This window comes from Tachyglossus aculeatus, chromosome 24 (assembly GCF_015852505.1).
Source record: "Tachyglossus aculeatus isolate mTacAcu1 chromosome 24, mTacAcu1.pri, whole genome shotgun sequence".
NCBI classification, from domain to species: domain Eukaryota; kingdom Metazoa; phylum Chordata; class Mammalia; order Monotremata; family Tachyglossidae; genus Tachyglossus; species Tachyglossus aculeatus.
The window spans coordinates 6785291-6810067 of NC_052089.1; the positions used below are offsets into that span (position 1 = coordinate 6785291).

General features: G+C 48.8%; 1 protein-coding gene across 1 annotated transcript in view; it reads right to left on the reverse strand.

The window, feature by feature from the left end:
• Positions 1-9444: 9444 nt before the first annotated feature.
• Positions 9445-24777, reverse strand: part of CD96 (CD96 molecule) — a 52039-nt gene continuing 36706 nt past the window's right edge. The window contains exons 9-15 of the mRNA XM_038766138.1: positions 20013-20189; positions 16682-16756; positions 15478-15606; positions 14689-14751; positions 14164-14268; positions 13160-13274; positions 9445-9799 (exon numbers count right to left, since the gene is read on the reverse strand). Of these exons, the coding sequence (XP_038622066.1) occupies positions 9691-9799; positions 13160-13274; positions 14164-14268; positions 14689-14751; positions 15478-15606; positions 16682-16756; positions 20013-20189 (773 nt within the window). The 3' untranslated portion in view covers positions 9445-9690. The remainder of the gene's footprint in view (positions 9800-13159; positions 13275-14163; positions 14269-14688; positions 14752-15477; positions 15607-16681; positions 16757-20012; positions 20190-24777) is intronic.

The following is a 24777-nucleotide window of genomic DNA, read 5'->3' on the forward strand; positions in this document are numbered from 1 at the left end:
ATTCACTCATTCACTCATTCATTCATCTTTTTTGAGCGCGTATTGCGTGCAGAGCACTGTACTAAGCGCTTGGGAAGTACCATTCATTCATTCATTCATTCACTCATTTGTCTTTATTGAGCTCTTACTGTGTGCAGAGCACTGTACTAAGCGCTTGGGAAGTACCATTCATTCATTCACTCAATCGTCTTTAATGAGCGCGTATTGCCTGCAGAACACTGTACTAAGCGCTTGGGAAGTGCCATTCATTCATTCATTCACTCATTCGTCTTTATTGAGCTCTTACTGTGTGCAGAGCACTGGACTAAGCGCTAGGGAAGTACCATTCATTCATTCAATCGCCTTTATTGAGCGCTTACTGTGTGCAAAGCGCTGTACTAAGCGCTTGGGAAGTACAATTCACTCATTCACTCATTCATTCATCTTTTTTGAGCGCGTATTGCGTGCAGAGCACTGTACTAAGCGCTTGGGAAGTACCATTCATTCATTCATTCACTCACTCATTCGTCTTTATTGAGCTCTTACTGTGTGCAGAGCACTGTACTAAGCGCTTGGGAAGTACCATTCATTCATTCACTCAATCGTCTTTAATGAGCGCGTATTGCCTGCAGAACACTGTACTAAGCGCTTGGGAAGTGCCATTCATTCATTCATTCACTCATTCGTCTTTATTGAGCTCTTACTGTGTGCAGAGCACTGTACTAAGCGCTTGGGAAGTACCATTCATTCATTCACTCAATCGTCTTTATTGAGCGCTTACTGTGTGCAGAGCGCTGGACTAAGCGCTTGGAAAATACAATTCATTCATTCACTCAGTCGTATTTACTGAGCGCTTACTGTGTGCAGAACACTGGACTAAGCGCTTGGAAAGTACAATTCACTCATTCCTTCATTCAATCGTCTTTATTGAGCGCTTATTGTGTGCAGAGCGCTGGACTAAGCGCTTGGGAAGTACAATTCATTCATTCACTCATTCGTCTTTATTGAGCTCTTACTGTGTGCAGAGCACTGGACTAAGTGCTTGGAAAGTAGTGCTTGGCACATAGTAAGTGCTTAACAAATACTATCATTATTATTATTATTATCATTATTATTATTATTATTATTATTATTATTTATGAAGCACTTACTAGGTGCCAAGCTCTGTTCTAAGCGCTGGGATAGATACGAAGCAACCAGGCTGGACACAGTTTGTGTCCCACATGGGACTCACAGTCTTCATCCTCATTTTACAGATGAAGTAACTGAGGCACAGAGAATAATAATAATAATAATAATAATAATAATAATAATAATAGCATTTGTTAAGCACTTACTATGTGCGAAGCACTGTTCTAAGCGGTGGGGGGGACACAAGGTGATCAGGTTGTCCCACTTGGGGCTCACAGTCTTCATCCCCATTTTACAGATGAGGTAACTGAGGCTCAGAGAAGTGAAGTGACTTGCCCAGGGTCACCCAGCAGACAAGTGGCAGAGCCGGGATCAGAATCCATGACCTCTGACTCTCAGGCCCGTGCTCTATCAAGCGCTTAGTACAGTGCTCTGCACACAGTAAGCGCTCAATAAATACGATTGAATGAATATCAGGCTGGACACAGTCCATGTCCCACACTCACAGTCTTAATCCCCATTTTACAGATGAGGTAACTGAGTCACAGAAAAGTGAAATGACTTGCCCAGGGTCACACAGCAGACAAGTGGCTTAGAGAAGCAGCGTGGCTCAGTGGAAAGAGCCCGGGCTTTGGAGTCCGAGGTCATGGGTTCAAATCCTGACTCCGCCAACTGTCAGCTGTGTGACTTTGGGCAAGTCACTTCACTTCTCTGTGTGCCTCAGTGACCTCATCTGTAAAATGGGGATTAAGACTGTGAGCCCCCCTTGGGACAACCTGATCACCTTGTAACCTCCCCAGCGCTTAGAACAGTGCTTTGCACATAGTAAGCGCTTAATAAATGCCATTATTATTGTTATTATTGTATCTCCCCCAGGGCCTAGAATGGTGTTTAACACATAGTAAGCGCTTAATAAATGCCATTATTATTATTATTGTTATTGTATCTCCCCCAAGGCCTAGAATGGCGTTTAACACACAGCAAGTATTTAATACAAACAGCGTGGCTTAGTGGAAAGAGCCCGGGCTTGGGAGTCGGAGGACGTGGGTTCTAATCCCGGCTCCGTCACTTGTCCGCTGTTGACCTTGGGAAAGTCACTTTGCTTCTCTGTGCCTCAGTGACCTCATCTGTAAAATGGGGAGTAAGACTGTGAGCCCCACGTGGGATAACCTGATTGCCTTGTTTCTACCCCAGTGCTTCGAACGGTGCTTGGCACATAGAAAGTGCTTAACAAATACAATAATTATCATTATTAATAATAATGAGGTGTCAATCAACAATCAATCGATGGTATTTATTGAGTACTCACTGTACTAATTGCTTGGGAAAGTATGAGACGGCAGAATTGGTAAATGTGATTCTTGCCCACAAGAGGCTTCCAGCCAACAAACATGAAAATAGATTAAGGATAGGGGGGAAATAGTAGAGAAGGAGAATATTTACCTAAGTGGTCTGGAGCTGAGGCGAAAATCAGAGTCCTTAAAAAGTAACACAGCCAAGCGTGTGATCGGCTCAGAGGGGAGGGCGGGTAGGGGAAGAGAAAGAGTTTAGTCAGGGAAGGCCTCTTGGAGGAGGTGTGATTTTTAGGAGGGTTTTGAAGGAGGGGAGGGCGGCAGAATTGGGGATATGAAGCGGGTGGGAGTTCCGGGTCTAAGACAGGATGTGGGCCGGGGGTCCCCGGCCAGAGGGACGAGATCGACGTTCAAGAAAATAGGTTGACGTTTGCGTCTCTAACAAGACAAGCCCTGGGCTGGAAAGCACTGAGTTTCCTCAAGGACTGATCTTCCTGTGATCCGTGAAACCACTACCCATCCCACTTGCTGTCTCTAAAGGCTCCTCCCTCCATGAGTGATCTGAGTTCGAGTCACAGCTCTGCCATTTGTCTGCCGTGCGACCTTGGTCAAGTCAATCAGTTTCCTCATCTCTAAAGAGGGGATAAGATGCCTATTCTCCCTCCCTCTTAGAGGGTGAGCCCTGTGTGGGAAAGGGACTCTGTGCAACCTGTTTACATTATTTACCCTAATAATAATACTAATAATAATGGTATTTGTTAAGCACTTACTATGTGCAAAGCGCTGTTCTAAGCGCTGGGGAGGTTACAAGGTGATCAGGTTGTCCCACGGGAGGCTCACAGTTTTAATCCCCATTTTACAGATGAGGGAACTGAGGCACAGAGAAGTGAAGTGACTTGCCCAAAGTCACACAGCTGACAGTTGGCAGGGCCGGGATTTGAACCCATGACCTCTGACTCCAAAGCCCGTGCTCTTTCCACTGAGCCATGCTGCTTCTCCTACCCTAGTGCTTAGCACTTATTATTATTATACCTGTAAAGTGCCTATATTATTATCATTTATAGATAATATATACAAATATAAACAGGATAATATAATATTTATAATTTATATATAATATGATATTATAATATTTATAAAGAGGGGAAGGGGATGTTTAGTGGGCTCAGCAGAGGAGGGTATTTGACTAGGTAGAGATTATCTGTCTACAAGACTTTCTCCAAACAGTGAAATTCTCCAATGCCCCGCTATGGGACAAGGAAGATTCAGATGCTGGTGGTATCAAATATTTCTTTCTGCAGCAGATATTTAAGAGACATCTATAAGACTGTGTTGAAAATACAATTGAGACTTTTTCCTCTTGGCTGGGTCATCACAACACTATGTTAGGAAATATTTGGACAGTGGTAACAGCCATTGGACAACGTTTAGTACATATTTACTATTCTTTTTATTTTGTTAATGATGTGCATATAGCTTTAATTCTATTTGTTCTAATGATTTTGACACCTGTCTACATGTTTTGTTTTGTTGTCTGTCTTCCCCTTCTAGACCGTGAGCCCGTTGTTGGGTAGGAACCGTCTCTATATGTTGCCGACTTGTACTTCCCAAGCGCTTAGTACAGTGCTCTGCACACAGTAAGCGCTCAATAAATACAATTGAATGAATGAATGAATAATAGTAATAATAATAATGATGGCATTTATTAAGTGCTTACTATATGCAAAGCACTGTTTTAAGCGCTGGGGAAGTTACAAGGTGATCAGGTTGTCCCACGGGGGGCTCACAGTCCTAATCCCCATTTTGCAGATGAGGTCACTGAGGCACAGAGAAGTGACTTGCCCCAAGTCACACAGCTGACAATTGGCAGAGCCGGGATTTGAATCTTATCACCCCCCAAAGCCTGAAGAGAGCAAGGGGGACAACCAGGATGGCCTAGAGGAGAACAGGTCTAGAAGTCAGAGGACCTGGGTTCTAATCCTCGCTCCGCCACGGGTCTGTTGTGTGACCTTGGGCAAGTCATTTCCCTTTATTTCCAGGAGGCCTTCCCAGACTGAGCCCCCTCCTTCCTCTCCCCCTCCTCCCCCTCCTCCTCACCTCCTTCCCTTCCCCACAGCACCTGTATATATGTATATATGTTTGTTCGTATTTATTACTCTATTTATTTATTCTACTTGTACATATCTATTCTATTTATTTTATTTTGTTAATATGTTTTGTTTTGTTCTCTGTCTCCCCCTTCTAGACTGTGAGCCCACTGTTGGGTAGGGATCGTCTCTAAATGTTGCCAACTTGTACTTCCCAAGTGCTTAGTACACTGCTCTGCACACAGTAAGCGCTCAATAAATATGATTGATTGATTGATTGATTTATCTGATTCATTTGTATTTGCCCCAGAGCTTAGTTCCGTGCACATAGTAAGCATTTAACAAATCCCATTATTATTATTGTTCTTATCGTAGTCTCTGCTTCAGTTCCTTCATCTGCCAAAATGGGGATGTAATATTTGTTCCCCCTCCCAGACTGTGAACCCCATGTGGGACCTGATTATCGTGTCGTCTACCCCAGTGCTTAGTATGCTGCTTGGCACATAGTAAGCACTTAACAAATACCATTATTATTATTGTTAAAATTTGGGTTTTGCATCCCTGGGGTTGGCCAGTAGTTCAGCATTAAAAACCAGCACCTTCTTTGTTTCCTTGTGTGTCTGCTGATCAAAGTCCTCCATTCTTACACTGTGAACCTTCTAGGGACCAGGGAGCATATCTGGAATTAACAAAATACCATATATGATGGTATTTTGTTAAACACTTATTTGTCAGGCACTTTTCTAAGTGCTGTATTTTTTTCCCAGTGCTTCCATGTATTTTTCCCCAGGGCTTAGTGCAGGGCTTTGCACACAGTAGACACTGATTAGATCCTACGAAGCAGGAGAAATCTGGCCTTGGGTGGCTCTGCCTCCTACCTCGTTTCATTCATTCATTCAATGGTATTTGTTAAGCGCTTACTGTGTGCAGAGCACTGTACTAAGCTCTTGGGAAAGTACAATACAATAAAGAGCGACAGTCCCCGCCCACAGTGAGCTCACAGTCTAGCTGGGGCTGCGGGGAGACAGACATCAATACTAATAGACATCAGTACAAATAAATAAAATGGCAGATTTAAACTTAAGTGCTGTGGGAAGGGGAGGGGGGGAAGACAAAAGGGAGCAAGTCAGGGAGACGCAGAAGGGAGTGGGACAGGAGGAAAAGCGGGGCTTAGTTTGGGAAGTGGGGATTAATAATTGTCTGGCAGATTTGAGGAGGGAGGGCATTCCAGGCCAGAGACAGGATGTGGGCCAGGGGCCAGTGGTGAGACAAGCGAGATGAGAAGGTGAGCACCAGAGGAGCGAAATGTGTGGGCTGGGGTGTAGAAGGAGAGAAGCGAGGTGAGGTAAGAGGGGGTAAGGTGATGGAGAGCTTTAAAGCCAATGGCGAGCAGCTTTTGTTTGATACAAAGGTGGATAGGCAACTACTGGTGATTTTTGAGGAGGTGGGTGAGTGGGAATGAAGTATGAACTGGAGCGGGGAGAGGCGGGAGGCTGGGAGGTCAGCATGGAGGCTGATGCAGTAATCCGATCAGGATAGGATGAGTGATTGTACTACCAGTTTGGATGGAGAGGAAAAGGCGGATTTTAGCGATGGAGCATTCGGCTCTGGGCCACTTCATGTCCGGGGGTTTCACGCTCAGTGGTCAGAGCCTCAGTCCCCTGCAGCTCCCACGGCCTCGTTCCGTGGTGCGTGGGCAGTGCCCGCGTTCCCCAGGACCTGGGAAGTGAAGGCCTCGGAGGCTCTGGGGCGACGGAGGTGGGCAGGGCTCTCTTGGAGATCCCCTCTACGTCTGGCAGGACTTTCACAAAATGGTATGTGCGATAGCATCATGTTGGGCTCCGGGTCCCGTTAGTGACCTTATCGGTGACACCCTGGCCAGCATTTCTCAGGGCCCATAGTGGCCACCCTAGTCTCTACTTCAGCAAATTGTCCCCAGAATTAACTCCATCCTGTCCTGCTGGCCCAGATCCTCCATTCCTGTGGCTTCTCCCCCCACCCACAAAGTTCGCCTCTCCCACACTGTCCCCCGGTCTCTCCGATGCCCCATCTATTTTTATGTAGGTCCCTGCTGCTGCCACCCCAGCCCCCTCCATGCCCCCTCCGTGCCCACTCCATACCCCCCTGGGGCCACAGATTCATTCATTCATTCACTCATTCAATCGTATTTATTGAGCGGTTACTGTGTGCAGAGCACTGTACTAAGCGCTTGGGAAGTACAAGTTGGCAACATATAGATGCAACAGATGCAGGAGTCAAAGGCTGGGGACCTGGGGGAAGAGCAGGTGGCAATGGATGCTGAGTAAGGGACCTTTCCTGGCCTCCCTCCCTCCTTTTCTTTCCTGTCAACCTTCCTTCTTTTCCTGTCATCCTTCTTGCATCAGTCTTCCCATCCTCCCTCCATCCTTCTCTCTCCCAACCTCCCTCTGTCTTTCCCTCCCACCTTCCCGCTTGCTTCTCTCCTTCCCATCCTCCCTCTCCTTTTTACTTCCCTCTCTTCCTCCCTCCCTCCCTTCCTCCCTCTCTATCTCCCTCCCTCTTCCTCTCTCTTTCCCTTCTCCTCAGAGCCCAGAGAAGGAGTTCCAGCTCCAGAAACTGGAATGATTGGAAGGTGCTCCTTTTTTTCTTTTTTGGTGTATTCGCTAAGCGCTTACTATGTTCCAGGCATTGTATGAAGGACTGTGGTAGACAAAAGCTAATCAGGTTGGACGTAGCCCACGTCCCACACGGGGCCCAGAATATTATCCCTATTTTACAAATGAGAGAACCGAGGCGCAGAGAAGGAAGTAACTTGCCCAAGGTCGCACAGTAGACAAGTGGTGGGGTCAGGATTAGAACCCAGGTCCTGTTGACACCCAGGACTGTGCTGTATCCACTAGGCCACACTGCTTCTCCTGGTCGGCGGGAACAGATGGGGTCAGCCAGGCCGGGTGACTGTGAGTTGGGTCTGCCCCACGGCTTAGCACGATCGGGCTTCTCTCCCTTCCTCCGCTGAGCGCTCACCCCCAAAGTGCCTGTCGTGGACGCCACGGGGCCAGAGAGCCACTGGGCCAGAGAAGCAGCGTGGCTCAGTGGAAAGAGCCTGGGCTTTGGAGTCAGAGGTCAGGGGTTCAAATCCCGGCTCCGCCAACTGTCAGCTGTGTGACTTTGGGCAAGTCACTTAACTTCTCTGTGCCTCAGTGACCTCATCTGGAAAATGGGGATTAAGACCGTGAGCAGCCCGTGGGACAACCTGATAGCCTTGCAACCTCCCCAGCGCTTAGAACAGTGCTTTGCCCATAGTAAGCACTTAATAAACGCCATCATCATCATCATCATCAAGTAGCAGAAGTGCCGGAGATGGGGAGCCCCAAGTGGGGCAGAGACTGCGTCCGACCCGATTTGCTCGTATCCTCCCCAGTGTTTGGCACATAGTAAGCACTGAACAAATACCACCATTATTGATCATTATTAATAGAACTAGTAGTAGTAGTAACAGTATTAAGTGCTCGGTATGTGCAGACCTCTGTATTAAGCTCTGGGAAAAAGATAACAGGTGGAAATTAGACAAGAACCCTATCCATTTCAGCCCATGGAACCCTGCCCTTCCTGAGCCTCCAAGGTGTCGGCGACATTGTTATTTATCGATCGGTATTTGTCAGTCAGCACGTATCCAACGGCATTTATCAACTGGTATTTCCTAAGGCTCTCGTATGAATCGGGACAGGAGATTTTCATCTGCAAGTGAGGCTTAGAGCTACGTCACTGAGAGGTAATTTCTAGTCAGGGTTACCCATAATGGAAAAGTCCAAGCCGAAGCGTCCAAGTTGATTCACCTACGCTGGGCAGCAGTGACAGGGGAACAGCAGATCAATCAATCAATCAATCAATCGTATTTATTGAGCGCTTACTGTGTGCAGAGCACTGTACTAAGCGCTTGGGAAGTAGAAGTTGGCAACATATAGAGACAGTCCCTACCCAACAGTGGGCTCAGATCAAAGACATCGGCAGAGATTCAAGTTTTCACTGCGCGAAAGAAGCCAATGGTAAACCATTTCTTTTAGACTGTGAGCCCACTATTGGGTAGGGACTGTCTCTATATGTTGCCAACTTGTACTTCCCAAGCGCTTAATACAGTGCTCTGCACACAGTAAGCGCTCAATCAATACGATTGATGATTTCCACACTCTTTACCAAGAACGCTCTGTGGATTAATCTATAAAGTCACTGTGAATTGGAGACGACGGCATTTAAACAAAATTTCTTAAGGGCTGACGGAAGGCAGTGCGCCACACTATTATTCAATTGTATTTATTGAGCGCTTACTGTGTGCAGAGCGCTGTAGCAAGCGCTTGATAGAACAGTGCTTGGCACATAGTAGATAAATTTATTGAGCGCTTACTGTGTGCAGAGCACTGTAGTAAGCACTTGATAGAACAGTGCTTGGCACATAGTATTCATTCAATTGTATTTATTGAGCGCTTACTGTGTGCAGAGCACTGTACTAAGCACATAGTAGATAGAGAATCAGTGTGGCTCAGTGGCAAGAACCCGGGCTTGGGAATCAGAGGTCGTGGGTTCTAATCCCGGCTCAGTCCCTTGCCGGCCGTGTGACTTTGGGCAAGTCACTTCACTTCTCTGGCCCTCAGTTCCCTCATCTGGAAAATGGGGATTGAGACTGCGAGCCCCAGGTGGGACAATCCGATCGCTTCGTATCTACCCCAGCGCTTAGAACAGTGCTTGGCACATAGTAAGCACTTAGCAGATCCCATCATCATCGTCACTAAGTGCTCAAGCCCCGTTCTCTGCCCACGAAGAGCTCCACCTTAGCGGGGAAGACCCACCGGAAAATATTTACAAGCAACGGGATCGGAACGAGGATGTAGAATGACCATCATCATCATCATCAATTGTATTTATTGAGCACTTACTGTGTGAAGAGCACTGTACTAAGCGCTTGGGAAGTACAAGTTGGCAACATATAGAGACAGTACCTACCCAACAGTGGGCTCACAGTCTTAAAGGGGACCAGTCGACTATCCGTAGATGGATACACACGCCGGTTGTGGAGGCGGCTGAGGAAGGGAGAGGGATGAAAGGAGTCTTTGAGTCCCTCCTGACAGGTGGAAGCGCCCTCGAAGGATGCTGGCAAAGCGGGTTGGGAAGAGGTAGAGCGGTTTTCTCCCACCGACGGCCAACTTTCCTGGAGCGGCTGAGCTGCGTCAGAGGTTTTCCATTTCGTGGCAAGACTGCGCGCGTCCGTCTGATTCCTGGATGTAGCTGTACTTGATCGGAGGCGGCGGGGGCTTGAAGGGCGGCGGTCTCTCCATGCTGACGATAAAACAAGGCCGCTTAGATAGTACAGTGCTCTGCACACAGTAAGCGCTCAATAAATACCATTGAATGAATGAATGAATGAATGAATGAGATCCCCACACGCGGGGAGGCAAAGGAGTCGGGGAAAATCGACTTAGTAGACTCCACTATTTTCCTGATCCCTGCTAATGATAATGGTATTTGTTGAGCACTGACTACGTACCAAGCACTGTTCTAAACACTGGGGTAGATAGAAGTGCTTAGTACAGTGCTCTGCACACAGTTAGTGCTCGATAAATACGATTGAATACAAGGTGATCAGGTTGTCCCACGTGGGGCTCACAGTCTTAATCCCCATTTGACAGAGGAGGTAACTGAGGCCCAGAGAAGTTAAGTGGCTTGGCCAAGGTCATACGGCAGACAAGTAGTGGAGGCGGGATTAGAACCCACATCCTCTGACTCCCAAGCCCAGGCTCTTTCCACTGAGGCACGCTGCTTTCTTGATCTATTTTAATGTTCTGTCTCCTCCTGTAGACTGTAAACTCCCTCAGGCTGGGAATGTTTCTACCATACTCTCCCAGGTGCTTAGTACAGTGCTCAACTCATGGTAAGCCCTCAAGAAACACCACTGATTGATTGCAGATGGCTGTCTCCCCCTCTAGACTGTAAGCTCGTTGTGGGCAGGGAATGTGTCTGCTATAGTGTATTCTCCCAAACGCTTAGTACAGTGCTCTGCATACGGTAAACACTCAATAAATATGAGTAACTGACTGCAGACAACGCCTGGGGTCACAGATTCCTTATCCGGGCCAGGAATTTAGGTCAGGAGTCCTGGCAGCCAGGGAACTCTAGTTCCCAGATGTGGACAGATGGATTTTGTTCCTTTTTGGGAACAAGACAACATGGAGCATGGGCTGAGAGTCGCAAGGGCCTGGGTTCTAATCCCGGCTCCGCCACTTGGCTGCCGCGGGACCTTGGACAAGTCACTTCGCTTCTCTGCGCCTCAGCTCTCTCATCTGTAAAATGGGGATTAAGGCTGCGAGCCCCACATAAGACAGGGGCCATGCCTGACCTGATTAACTTGTAGTTACCCCAGCATTTAGAACAGTGCCTGGCACAAAGTAAGCGCTTAACAAATAGCATTAAAGAAAAAGTACTCTTTGGACCCTCCTCCTCCTAGTGTTGTCACCATTGTCATAGTGGATCCTCAGTGTACAGATGAAGAAGGAGTGCGGCCTAGTGGAAAGAGCTTCGGCCTGGGAGTCGGAGGCCCTGGGTTCTAATCTCGGCTCCAACACTCGGCCGCTGTGTAACCTTGGGCAAATCTCCTCACTTCTCTGGGCGTCAGTTTCCTCAACTTTAAAAGGGGGATTCATGACCCATTCTCCCTCTCCTCCAGACTGAGTCCCACGTGCGGCAGGGACTCTATCCAACCCGATTAACTTGTCTCAGTGCTTATTCATTCAGTCGTATTTATTGAGTGCTTACTGTGTGCCGAACACTGTACTAAGAGCTTGGGAGAGTACGATACAACGACAAACAGACACATTCCCTGCCCACAACGAGCTGACACTTAAGCACTTTGACGCTCCCCCAGGCCAGCGCTTGGGTACGTATCCATCTATAATTTATTTTAATGTCTGTGTGCCCCTCTCTTCCTTAAGCTCCTCGACGGCAGGGATCATGCCTGTCTACTTTACTGCATCGTACTCTTCGAAGAGCTTAGTACACAGTGCTCTGCTCACAGTAAGCACTCAATAAATCCCATTGATTGATCAGTTCCTCTACCTCTAATTTATTTTAAGTTCTGTCTCCCTGGATTCATTCATTCATTCATTCAATCGTATTTATTGAGCGCTTACTATGTGCAGAGCACTGTACTAAGCGCTTGGGAAGTACAAGTCGGTAACATATAGAAACGGTCCCTAACCAATAACGGGCTCACAGTCTAGAAGGGGGAGATGTACAACAAAACAAAACACATAGACAGGGCAAGAGCATATCTGAGGCCCTGGGTTCGATCCCCGGCATCTCCGCTGATTTTTAACATTAGCCAAAGCTTTAGAATTAAAGTTACCTTCCCACAAAGCGACTGTGTTCTGACAAAATATTATTAGAGAAGCAGCGTGGCTCAGTGGAAAGAGCCTGGGCTTGGGAGACAGAGGTCGTGGGTTCAAATCCCAGCTCCGCCATTTGTCAGTTGTGTGACTCTGGGCAAGTCACTTCACTTCTCTGGGCCTCAGTTCCCTCATCTGTAAGATGGGGATGAAGACTGTGAGCCCCCCGTGGGACGACCTGATCACCTTGTAACCTCCCCAGCGCTTAGAACGGTGCTTTGCACATAGCAAGTGCTTAATAAATGCCATTATTATTATTATAATAGTGTTCTGCTGTCAGCCAGTGTCATTTCATGCCCACCAAGCACCGTTTGAAGACGTAAACTGGGTTGGCCTGGCCCTAGAGCGTGTCCCTGGTGAGGGATGGGGAGGGGTCCTGGGGCCTCCTTCTGCCTCCAGAGCCTCTAGACGCCTCTCCCAGGCCCTGGTCACCCCAGGCCCCGGTCACTGAGCCGGATATGAAGTCTGAACAAACCTGAACCTGTCTGGACTGGCCAGGGCCAGGCCCACTCACTGCCACTAATCTCCTCACCGGGCCTCGTTCTCGCCTGTCCCGCCGTCGACCCCCGGCCCACGTTATCTCCCTGGCCCAGAATGCCCTCCCTCCGCACATCCGCCAAGCTAGCTCTCTTCCTCCCTTCAAGGCCCTACTGAGAGCTCACCTCCTCCAGAAGGCCTTCCCACACTGAGCCCTCTCCTTCCTCTCCCCCTCCTTCCCCTCCCCACAGCACCTGTATATATGTATATATGTTTGTACGGATTTATTACTCTATTTATTTTATTTGTACATATTTATTCTATTTATTTTATCTTGTTAATACGTTTTGTTTTGTTGTCTGTCTCCCCCTTCTAGACTGTGAGCCCACTGTTGGGTAGGGACCGTCTCTATATGTTGCCGACTTGTACTTCCCAAGCGCTTAGTCCAGTATTCTGCACACAGTAAGCGCTCAATAAATACAATCGAATGAATGAATGAATGAATGGCAGCTGGGAGACTGAGCCCCTCTTTCAATCAATCAATCAATTGTATTTATTGAGTGCTTACTGTGTGCAGAGCACTAGACTAAGTGCTTGGGAAATAAAAGCTGGCAACATATAGAGACGGTCCCTACCCAACAGTGAGCTTTCCTGCCCCGTCCCCCAACCTGTTCCTCCCTTTGCGGTCATCCCACCCCTGAGACCGCCCAGCCCCCAGCCTGTCCCCCCCCCCCTCCACCCAGATTGTCCCACCCCCCCAGCCGGTCAGCCGGCCACTCACATTTCCCGCTGGTACTGACACCACTTGCGAATCCCCAGGGCAAACACGGCCAAGAAGAAGAAGAGCAGCGCTCCCACGATCACCGGCCAGGAAGGCCTGGGGTTCAGCTTGGCAACTGCAGCACCACAGAGGACGCCGGTTGGGCTGGGGGGTCGGGGGGCCAGAGAGCCCAGGGAGCCCGGGGTTGGAGGGGGTGAAGGGGCTGGGCACTCCGCGTGTGCCGCCTGCCAACAGGGCCTTCTTTTTCCAGGGATGGGGACGATAGGCCCTACCCAGTCCAGGGGGCCAACCGGGCCGCAGGACGGCTAGTGGCGGTGGTCCCAGATTCCAGCTGCCCCGTTGATTCCCTTCCCCTCCCTCCCAGGGTTAGTGGGGAGGGCCGGCAGATTAGACTAAGTTGGGACAGCGGGGTGGGCACCAGATGTGGGCAGGGGGTGGGTACACAGAGGGCATGCTGGGCTGAGATGGGACACTGTAGTTAGGCTGGGCTGATGTGGGCGGCGGGGCGGTCCATGGCGGGGGCGGGTCGGGCCGAGATGGGGCAGCGGGGTGGGCCCCATAGTTTAGGCTAGTTGATTTGGGCAGGCCGACAGGACCTACGGGAGGCTCGGGCCTACCAACTGGGCCGTGGCCAAGCCAGAAGCAGGCCGGGAGCGGGAAGGGGTGGGGAAGGGAAGGGACATGAGATGGCTCCTGCTGTTCTCTCCACCCCTGTACAGCCCCCTACCCACCCTTCTAGCTCCTCCTCACCCCTTGCCCAGCCGGACATCCAAGCTGGGTGTGGATACAGGCTCCAGAGCAGGAGGCTAATGGGGTGGACACTCGTTTTCCCCCTCTGCCGTGGGTGGGGAGTGGAAGTTGGGTTGGTGGCCAGGGTGCCCCAGACCCCCTTGGAGGCCACGGCAGGGCTCGGGGGCTGGGGGGGTGTCTCTGAAGGCAGGGATAGGCGTCGTGCCCCCCTGACGGGCGCGTGGCTCCACAAGAAGGGTGGGAAAGAGACATACCGGTTGCGGTAGAGTGGTCCGTGTCAGTGGTTCCATGGCCAAAGGCCGGGCCGGTGGGCGGTATCCCTGGGAGACAGTTGTTGCAGTTGGAGGAGGGGGAGTTACCTACAAAGTTCATTTGGGCTATGAGTGCTCTGGAGCCCTCAGGGTTGCCAGGTAAAGTGAGCCCGTTCTGGGATGGCCAGGGACCATCGTGCCTGGCTGATTGTGGGAAGGCTGGGGGCTGCCAGGCCCAGTGGGGGACACTCCCTGACCCCAAAATTTACAGCCTCGGAGCCTCCGAGATCATCGAAGGAAAGCAGGGTGTGGAGCAGTGACCACAGGAAGGGGAGGAAGATGAAGACAGCAGGGACAGGAATAGAGGCTCTTCCAAACGAGTCCCTGGATTGGTCGCCCAGGGCCCGGGAGCGGCTAGCACGGAGGCTTCCCCCCCAAGGAGTGGCTGGGAGGATGTGGCGAGTGGCCGGGGAGGAGTGTGGGGGGGATTTTTCCCGCCAACCGCAAACCTTGTCTGAGAGGACTCACCCTGGGAGGCTGTTTGCGATCCGGAAAGGGTCGGATCAGTGGCGCCTGGAGGTTGCCAGGAATCTGTTAAAGAAAGGGCAGTTAGCACTGTTTCAGACTGGTGCCGTTTTGATCAGTCAGTCATTAGCATACATCGAGTGCTCACGTGTGCAGAACACTGTACCTAATATATCGGAGAGTACAATACAATAGAGTTGGTAGATGCATTTCCTGCCCTCAAGGAGCTTACCGTCTAGCGGGGGCTGGGGGGGCTTGGCTGGGAAAGCCCTCTTGCCTGTCCCGCTGTCGACCCCCGGCCTACATCCTTCCCTTGGCCTGGAATGCCCTCCCTCTGCACATCCTCCAAACTACCTCTCTTCCTCCCCTTCAAAGCCCTATTGAGAGCTCACCTCCTCCAAGAGGCCTTCCCAGACTGAGCCCCCTTTTTCCTCTCCTCCTCCCTATCCTCCCCCCACCTTCTTCCCCTCCCCACAGCACCTGTATATATGTTTGTACAGATTAATCACTCTATTTATTTTACTTGTACATATTTCCTATTCCATTTATTTTGTTAACGATGTGCATTTAGCTTTAATTCTATTTGTTCTGACAACTCGACACCCAGCCACATGTTTTGTTTTGTCGTCTGTCTCAACCTTCTAGACTGTGAGCCCATTGTTGGGTAGGGACCGTCTCTATAGGTTGCCGACTTGTACTTCCCAAGCACTTAGTGCAGTGCTCTGCACACAGTAAGCGCTGAATAAATACGATTGAATGAATGAATGGAAAGAGGTGGGAAGCAATTCTCACCTGGCTCTGCGTTGCCCTTGCTGGAGAGTAGGATGCCAGCCGTGTGGGTGCTGGAGAGCGGGGCATCTGATGTGTGGGCACTGGAAAGAGTGCTGCCGGCTGTGGGAGTGCTGGAATCCAGCCAGTGGGCTGAAAGACAAAATCCTTTCCAAAATCAACTTGCTAAACTCTACAAAGCCTGAGACAAATTCCTCCTTGACCATTTCATTAAAGCATTTGTTATGTGCTTACAGTGTACCAGGCACATTGGGGAGGTGGAAAGGAAAAAAGAGGGCTCAGTCTGGGAAGGCCTCCTGGAGGAGGTGAGCTCTCAGTAGGGCTTTGAGGGGAGGAAGACAGCTAGTTTGGAGGATGTGTGGAGGGAGGGCATTCCGGGCCAGGGAGAGGACGTGGGCCAGGGGTTGACGGCGGGACGGGCGAGAACGACGCCCAGTGACGAGGTTAGCGGTGGCAGAGGAGCGGAGGGTGCAGGTAGAGCTGGAGAAGGAGAGAAGGGAGGTGAGGTAGGAGGGGGCGAGGGGATGGAAAGCTTTGAAGCCGAGAGTGAGCAGTTTTTGCTTGATTTGTGGGTTGACTGGAAGCCACTGGAGATTTTTGAGGAGGGGAGTGACATGCCCAGAGCGTTTCTGCACAAAGACGATCCGGGCAGCAGCGTGAAGTATAGACTGAAGTGGGGAGAGACAGGAAGATGGGGGATCAGAGAGGAGGCCGATGCAGTAATCCAGTCGGGATAGGATGAGAGATTGAACCAGCGAGGTAGCGGTTTGGATGGAGAGGAGAGGGCGGGTCTTGGCGATGTCGTGGAGGTGAGACCGGCAGGTTTTGGTGACGGATCGGATGTGTGGGGTGAACGAGAGAGCGGAGTCGAGGATGACACCGAGGTTGGGGGCTTATGAGACGGGAAGGATGGTAGTGCCGTCTACAGTGACGGGAAAGTCAGGGAGAGGGCAGGGCCTGGGAGGGAAGATAAGGAGTTCGGTCTAAGACATACTGAGTTTTAGATGGAGGGCAGACAACCAGGTGATGTACTGAAGGCAGGGGGAGATACGAACCTGGTGGGAGGGTTATTTGTTAAACACTTACTATGTGCCAAACACTGTTCTAAGCGTTGCTGTAACCAGATTCTCGTTCTCTCGGAACTTAAATACAGTTTAAACAAGGCACATATGTGCATCAGATAGGTCTGGTGAGAACCCATCCTCACCTGTAGCGTCTGTGGCATTGAGTCCTGCCCCTGGCTTGCTGGTCAGAAGTGTAGAGGTAGGTGAAGTCCTCTCACCTGCAAGTGAAGCAAAACATTGCACAGGACAGGGGATCTTGGCAGTTCAGAAGTTCAAACAATAACGATGGTGGCTTTGTTAGTGCTGACTCTATGCCAAACACTGGGGTGGAGACAGGAAAATCAGGTCAGACACAGTCCCCGTCCTATCCATCATCCAATCAATCAATGGTACTTATTGAGCGCTGGCTGTGTGAAGAGCATTGCGCTAAGCACTTGAGAGAGTACAATGCAACAGAGTTAATCAACAGACACTTTCCCTGCCCACAATGAACAATCTAATGGGGAAGAACAAGTTTTAAATGCCCATTTTACAGATGAGGAAACTGAGGCACAGAGCAGTGAGGTGGCTTGCCCAAGGTCACACATCCCCCCCCTTTGGTGTCATTCATTCAATCGTATTTATTGAGCGCTTACTGTGTGCGGAGCACTGTACTAAGCGCTTGGGAAGTACAAGTCGGCAACATATAGAGACGGTCCCTACCCAACAACGGGCTCACGGTCTAGAAGGGGGAGGACCAGGAGGGGAAATACTGGTTAAGGAGGAACAAAAACTACCTTTGTCATGGTCTTTGTGTTGTGTAACACTTTCTGAGGGCTCATGGAAGGCTGCGTGATCCTCGATTCCTAGAGCCAGGGGAGTGATGATGATTTTATAACTGCCGTCCTAGGAGACCCTGCTAGGACTCTAAGCTCGCTGTGGGCAGGGAATGTGTCTGTTTAGTATTACACTGTACTCTTCTAAGAAGTTGGTTCAGTGCTTCGCACACAGTAAGTGCTCAATAAATACAACTGAATGAAAAGTAAGGGCTCAATAAATACATTTGATTGATTGATTGATGCAGCGATGATCAATTTATAACCGCCATCCTAGGAGTCCCCTCTAGATTATAAACTTGTTGCAGGCAGGGAATGTGTCTACCAACTCTGGTATATTGTTATATTATGCTCTCCCACGCACTCAGTACAGTGTATGACACAAAATAATCAACCAGTCAATGGGATTTATTCAGTGGTTACTATTTATTGAGAGCATTTAACAAGTATTATTATTATTACACTGTACTAGGAACTTGGCGCTTAGTACAGTGCTCTGCACACAGTTAAATGCTCAATAAATACGACTGAATGAACTTGGAAGAGTACAATAAAAGAGAATTAGCCGATACGTTCCCTGCCCGTAACGAGCTTGCAGTCTAGAGGGGAGTGCTCAATAAATCCGCTGATTGATTGATTGGTTGAGGGAGATGCCATGGTTTATTAGTCCGGTGGGAGGGGGTAGCTCCTAAGTCTCTGCATTTGAGTGGTAAGTGGTTGTGGTTTTTCTTCCCACTGAGGGACTTCCGTCAGAGAATGGCTTTAGTTTTGCCTCAGCATCATCAGATAGTCACTCCTACTCACTGTACTTCCCAGGGGAAGGGGGGCTCTTGATGGCTTCCTTTCTGGACTCCCTTCTTCCTCCCCTAGGACCCCATGCCTCACAGGGTGTCCGTCCCGCAACCGCTCAGGTCAGCCTTCCCCGGGGCGGTCTGAGCTCTGCCCAACGCGCTCCTGAGCTTGGCCTCTGGAGATGAATCAATCAATCACTTGTATTGATGGAGAGCATACTGTGTGCACAGCACCGTACTAAGCTCTGGAAGAGAACAATATACCAATATAACAGACACATTCTCTGTCTGCAACAAGCTTAAAGCCTAGAAGGGGGGACAGACATTAATATAAATAAAGTACGGATATGCACGTAAGGCTGGGACGGGGGATGAATAAAGGGAACGAGTCAGGGTGACCTAGAAGGGCAGGAGGGAGGGGGAGAAGAGGAAATGAGGTGGGAAAGGCCTCTTGGCGGAGGTGTGCCTTCAGTGAGGCTTTGAAGGTCGGAGACAGAAATCTTCTGCCGGATATAAAGAGGGAGGTTGTTTTGGGTCGGGGGCGGGACGGGGGCGAGGGGTCGGCGATGAATTAGATGAGATTGAGGTACAGTGAGAAGGTTAGCATCAGAGAAGCCAAGTGGGCGGGCTGGGTCGGAGTAGGAGAACTGACTGAAACCAGGCGTCGAGGTCCGAAAGTGAACCTTGGAGCCAAAGACTGAGTTTGCCTGTTTCAGGCCGTATCGCCAACTCGAAACTCAGCCTCGGTCAAAGCAGAACTCTCAGGGTGTGAAGAAGCTAGGGTCTGGAACCATAGGAAAAAATAAGTTTCTCCAAACCCAACCCCTCCGTCTACCCTGGGCTGCCCGACGCGGCAAGAGTGTTCCGACTAAAGGCCGGGTGGCCCTCCCCCTCCCCTACGGGGTTAACGTTGCCACGTCTCAGGGCCGGGGGCCACTTCCCGATCCAGCCGGCCTCCTGGACCTTCTGGATCTCCAGGTTCCAGCCCTCAGGTACTAAATGGGAGTCAAAACGGAGGTTCCCAATGCTCGGTGTCCTCTGCTCCTTCTCCGAAAGGCCTGTTGTTAGCCAGCAAGGGTTATCCCATAATGGTGGGGTTTGCTAGGCACTTACTATGTGCCAAGTGTGATACTAATTAGGTTGGACATGATCCCTGCCCCACATGGGGCTCCCAGTCTAAGGTATTTCATCCTCAATTTACAGGTGAGGAAACTGAGGTACAGAGAAGAAGCGTGGCCTAGTGGAAAGAGCACAGGCCTGGAAATCAGGCCCTGCCACTTGTCTGCTGTGTGACCTTACTTCTCTGTGCCTCAGTTACCTCAATTGTAAAATGGGGATTAAGACCGTGAGCCCCAAGTGGGACAGGAACTGCGTCCAACCTGATTGGCGTGTATCTAATCCAGAGCTTAGTACGGTGCCTGACGCATAGTAAATTACCAAAAAAGAAAACAACAAAAAACGGGGAGTGATTTGTCTAAGGTCAGTGACGCGAGAGGCAAATTGGTGGAGCTGGGATGAGAATCCTTGTCCGCTGACTCCTAGTCTTTTGCTCTTTCCACTAGGCTACATTGCTTCTCTACCCTGAGACGACAGAAATTTTTCAATGTAGCCCAACTGGAGGGGCCAGAAGATAGCTTGACAAATTTAGAAAGAGCTCCCATATCTGTAAGACCACTGTGGGCAGGGAATGTGTCTGTTATTTTGTTGTATTGTATAGCATTATATTGTACCCTCCCAAGCACTTAGTGCAGTGTTCCACACATAGTAATCTCTCAATAAATACAATTGACTGATTGTGCCCTCAGCGGCCTGTGACAACGTGCGGTATTTTAGGAGGGAGAAGCCCCGGTTGAAATGGGAGAACTCACCCATGGGAAACACCATCCGTCTGGATGAGATATTCCTCACTTCACCTCCTGGGCCGGGAAAAAGAGCCACACACCAGAGCAGTCGGCTTTTGGACGGGGCGGGCTTCAGCTCCAATGTTGACTTCAGCACGGACAGGCCTTCGTGGCTTCTGTTCTCTTCCGTGGTGGTTATGAGCCCTGGAAAAAAAAATCAGGGTATTTGCTAAGTGCTTACTATGTGCAAAGCACCGTTCTAAGCTCTGGGGTAGATCATCAGGGTAGGTCATCAGGTTGTCCCACGTGGGGCTCACAATCTTAATCCCCATTTTACAAATGAGGGAACTGAGGCACAGAGAAGCTAAGTGGCCCAAGGTCACACAGCAGACGGGTGGCGGAGGCGGGATTAGAACCCACATCCTCTGACTCCGAAGCCCGTGCTCTTACCACTAAATCACGCTGCTTCTCTCAAGAGAGATGGGAAGTGGGCTATTCGATGACTTTTCTAGCTGAATGGGTGGCAGTTTCAACGACCTACACATAGAATAATGATAATAATAGTACTTATTAAGCGCTTACTGTGTGCCAAGCGCTGTTCTAACCTCTCTTAACGGGTTAGAAACAGATGACTCCCAAGTCTCCCCCTCCAGCCCTGACTTCTCCTCTCTGCCGTCACATGATTCTCCCAATCTTAGGGAAGCAGCACGGTTTAGTCGATAGAGCATGGGCCTAGGAATCAGAAGGTTATGGGTTCTAATCAGGACCTGTCTGCTGTGTGAACTTGGGCATGTCACATCACTGCTCTGAGCCTCGGTTACCTCAACTGTAAAATGGGGATTGAGACTGTGAACTCCACATGGGACAGGGACTGCGTCCAACGGGGCTTGCTTGTATCCACCCCTCGTTTAATACGTGCCTGGAACATAATGAGCGCTTAACAAACATTATAATTATTAGTATTATTTACTTGGATATTCCATCAACACCTTGGATGTCCCTCTGTAGTGTATGCTCGTCGTGGGCAGGGAATGTGTCTGTTTTATTGTTATATTGTATGCTCCCAAGTGCTTAGTACAGTGTTCCACATGCAGTAAACACTCAATAAAAATGACTGACACCTCAAACTTAATATGTCCAAAGCAGAACTCCTCAACCAAACCGTCTCCTCCCAGCGACTTTCCTGTCACAGTAGACACTACCACCATCCTTCAGGCCTCACAAATCTCACAAGTAACCTTGACATCATCTTCACCTCCTCTCTCTTGTACAACCCCCAGATTCTGTCTGTCACCAAATTCCGATAGTTCTACCTTCATAACACCTGTAGAATCTGCCCTTTCCTCTCTATCCAAACTAATAATAATAATAATAATAGTATTTGTTAAGTGCTTACTCTGTGCCAAGTGCTGTTCTAATTGCTGGAGTAATAATAATAATAAAAAAATAATAACAATGACATTTATTAAGCGCTTACTATGTGCAAAGCCCTGTTCTAAGCACTGGGGAGGTTACAAGGTGATCAGGTTGTCCCACGGGGGGCTCACAATCCTAATCCCCATTTTCCAGATGAGGGAACTGAGGCACAGAGAAGTCAAGTGACTTGCCCAAAGCCACACAGCTGACAATTGGCGGAGCCGGGATTTGAACCCATGACCTCTGACTCCAAAGCCCGGGCTCTTTCCACTGAGCCACGTAATCAGGTTGGACACAGTCCCTGTCCCAGATGGGCTCACAGTCTTAATCCCCATTTTGCAGATGAGGTGACCGAGGCACAGAGAAGCGAAGCAACTTGCCCAAAGTTACAGGGCACACAAGTGGCAGGGTCAGGATTAGAACCCATAACCTTCGGCCCCCCGATGCCATCCTGTTTCTCCAAACTGCTACCAACCTGTTCCAATCAATTGTCATATCAATCAACTGTAACTATCGAGCATTTATTATGTGTGGAGCACTGTACTAAGCACTTGGGAGAGGACGCGATGAAAGAGATGGTAGATACAATATTTCTCAACTATTTCTCACTGACCGCTCTGCGTCCATCCTCTCCCCCCTCCAGACTGTACTTATAATAATGATAATAATGATGATGGCATTTGTTAAGCGCTTACTATGTGCAAAGCACTGTTCTAAGCGCTGGGGAGGTTACAAGGAGATCAGGTTGTCCCACGGGGGGCTCACAGTCTTAATCCCCATTTTACTGCACTGTGATAGCCAGATCATTTTTCTAAAAAATCATGCTACTCGACAACATCCTTAGACTCTGCCTTTCCTCTCCATCCAAACCAATAATAATAATAATAATAATGATAATAATAATGGTATTTGTTAAGTGCTTACTCTGTGCCAAGCACTGTATAAAGCGCAGGGGTAGATGTAAGATGTGTTGCCAACTTGTACTTCCCAAGCGCTTAGTACAGTGCTCTGCACACAGTAAGCGCTCAATAAATAAATACGATTGAATGAATGAATGAATAATCAGGTTGGATGCAGTTACTTCACTGTGATAGCCAGATCATTTTTCTAAAAAATCACGCTACTCGACAACATCCGTAGACTCTGCCTTTCCTCTCCATCCAAACCGATAATAATAATAATAATAATAATAATAATGGTATTTGTTAAGTGCTTACTCTGTGCCAAGCACTGTACAAAGTGCAGGGGTAGATGTAAGATAATCAGGTTGGACGCAGTTACTTCACTGTGATAGCCAGATCATTTTTCTAAAAAATCACGCTACTCGACAACATCCGTAGACTCTGCCTTTCCTCTCCACCCAAACCGATAATAATAATAATAATAATAATAATAATAATAATAATAATAATAATAATAATGGTATTAATTAAGCGCTTACTCTGTGCCAAGCACTGTACAAAGCACAGGGGTAGATGTAAGATAATCAGGTTGGACACAGTTACTTCACTGTGATAGCCAGATCATTTTTCTAAAAAATCACACTACTCGACAACATCCGTAGAATCTGCCTTTCCTCTCCATCCAAACCGATAATAATAATAATAATAATAATAATAATAATAATAATAATAATAATAATGGTATTAGTTAAGCGCTTACTCTGTGCCAAGCACTGTGCAAAGCGCAGGGGTAGATGTAAGATAATCAGGTTGGGCGCAGTTACTTCACTGTGATAGCCAGATCATTTTTCTAAAAAATCACGCTACTTGACAACATCCGTAGACTCTGCCTTTCCTCTCCATCCAAACCAATTATAATAATAATAATAATAATGGTATTTGTTAAGCACTTACTCTGTGCCAAGCACTGTACAAAGCACAGGGCTTGATGTAAGATAATCAGGTTGGACACAGTTACTTCACTGTGATGGATCATTTTTCTAAAAAATCACGTTACTCGACAACATCCGTAGACTCTGCCTTTCCTCTCCATCCAAACCAATAATAATAATGGTATTTGTTAAGCACTTACTCTGTGCTAAACACTGTACAAAGCACAGGGGTAGATGCAAGATAATCAGGTTGGACACAGACCCTGTTCCACACGGGTTCACAGTCTGAATCCCCATTTTACAGATGAGGTAACTGAGGCACAGAAAAGTGAAGTGATTGGCCCGACGTCACACAACAGAGCCAGAATTAGAACTCGTGTCCTCTGACTCTGGGGCCCTTGCTCTTTCCACTAGGCCACACTGCTTCCCTTTCTGCCCAGCTTCCCTCCTCTCCCAATACAACCCAACCACGGACTTCTCTCCTGTATTACCAACCTACTCACTGTAACCTGCTTTTATCCCTCTCACCATCAATCCCTTACACTCATTTTCCTTCCTTCCTGGAATTCCCTCCCGCTTCACAGCCATCGGAGCATAAAATCCCATCTCCTCCAAGAAGCCTTCCCTGACTAATCTCACGTCTCCCCTCCCTATTCCCCCTCCATTTTTCATTGCCCGTGCACTTGAATCTGGTCCCCAAAGCAGTTTGAAACTCACCATAGCCTACCCAACTGATGTACATCTCCTTAAACTCTGTTGCTTCTCTTCCCTGTAATTTATTTTAAAGCCTGTCTCCCTGCCTGGACTGGAAAATCCTTGAGGATTCGCTATCCCCTCCCAAACAGTGTTCTGCCTAGAGTAGACACTCAATAAATGCCATCGATTGATTGATTGATTGATCTAGAAGGGGAGGGCTGAAAGCAGGGCAGGGAAGGAAAGCGGAAAGAACTGCTGACTCTCAAACTCAGAAATTTCGGAACTTCAGGCAAATCATGCAGCGTTCCCAAGTCCCGAGCACGCGCAGTATGGCTATAAAGCGGATTTTTCAGAATGCGATTGTAGAGGTGGAGAGCGTCTTCCGTCACGATGGGCCCATCTGGGTCCAATGGGCTGTGTGATAAGAGAAACGTCTTGTGTCTGTGTGCGTAATAATAATAATAATAATAATGATGGTATTTAAGTGCTTACTATGTGCAAAGCACTGTTCTAGTGATAACTGTGGTATCTGTTAGGTGCTTGCTATGTGTCAGGCCCTGTACTGAGCGTTGGGGTGGATACAGGCAAATCGGGTTGGACGCAGTCCCTGTCCCGCGTGGGGCTCGTGGCCTTAATCCCCATTTTCCAGATGAGGTAACTGAGGCCCAGAGAAGTGAAGTGACCTGCCTAACGCCACACGGCAGATGGGCGGCAGGGCCGGGATTAGAACCCACAACCTTCTGACTCTCAGGCCGTGCTGACTGGGCTTCCTTTAAGGAGAGTTTCCAGAGGAATGTAACCTTTAGGTGACAGGAATGGTGGGGGTACAGTGAACTGAACACAGTG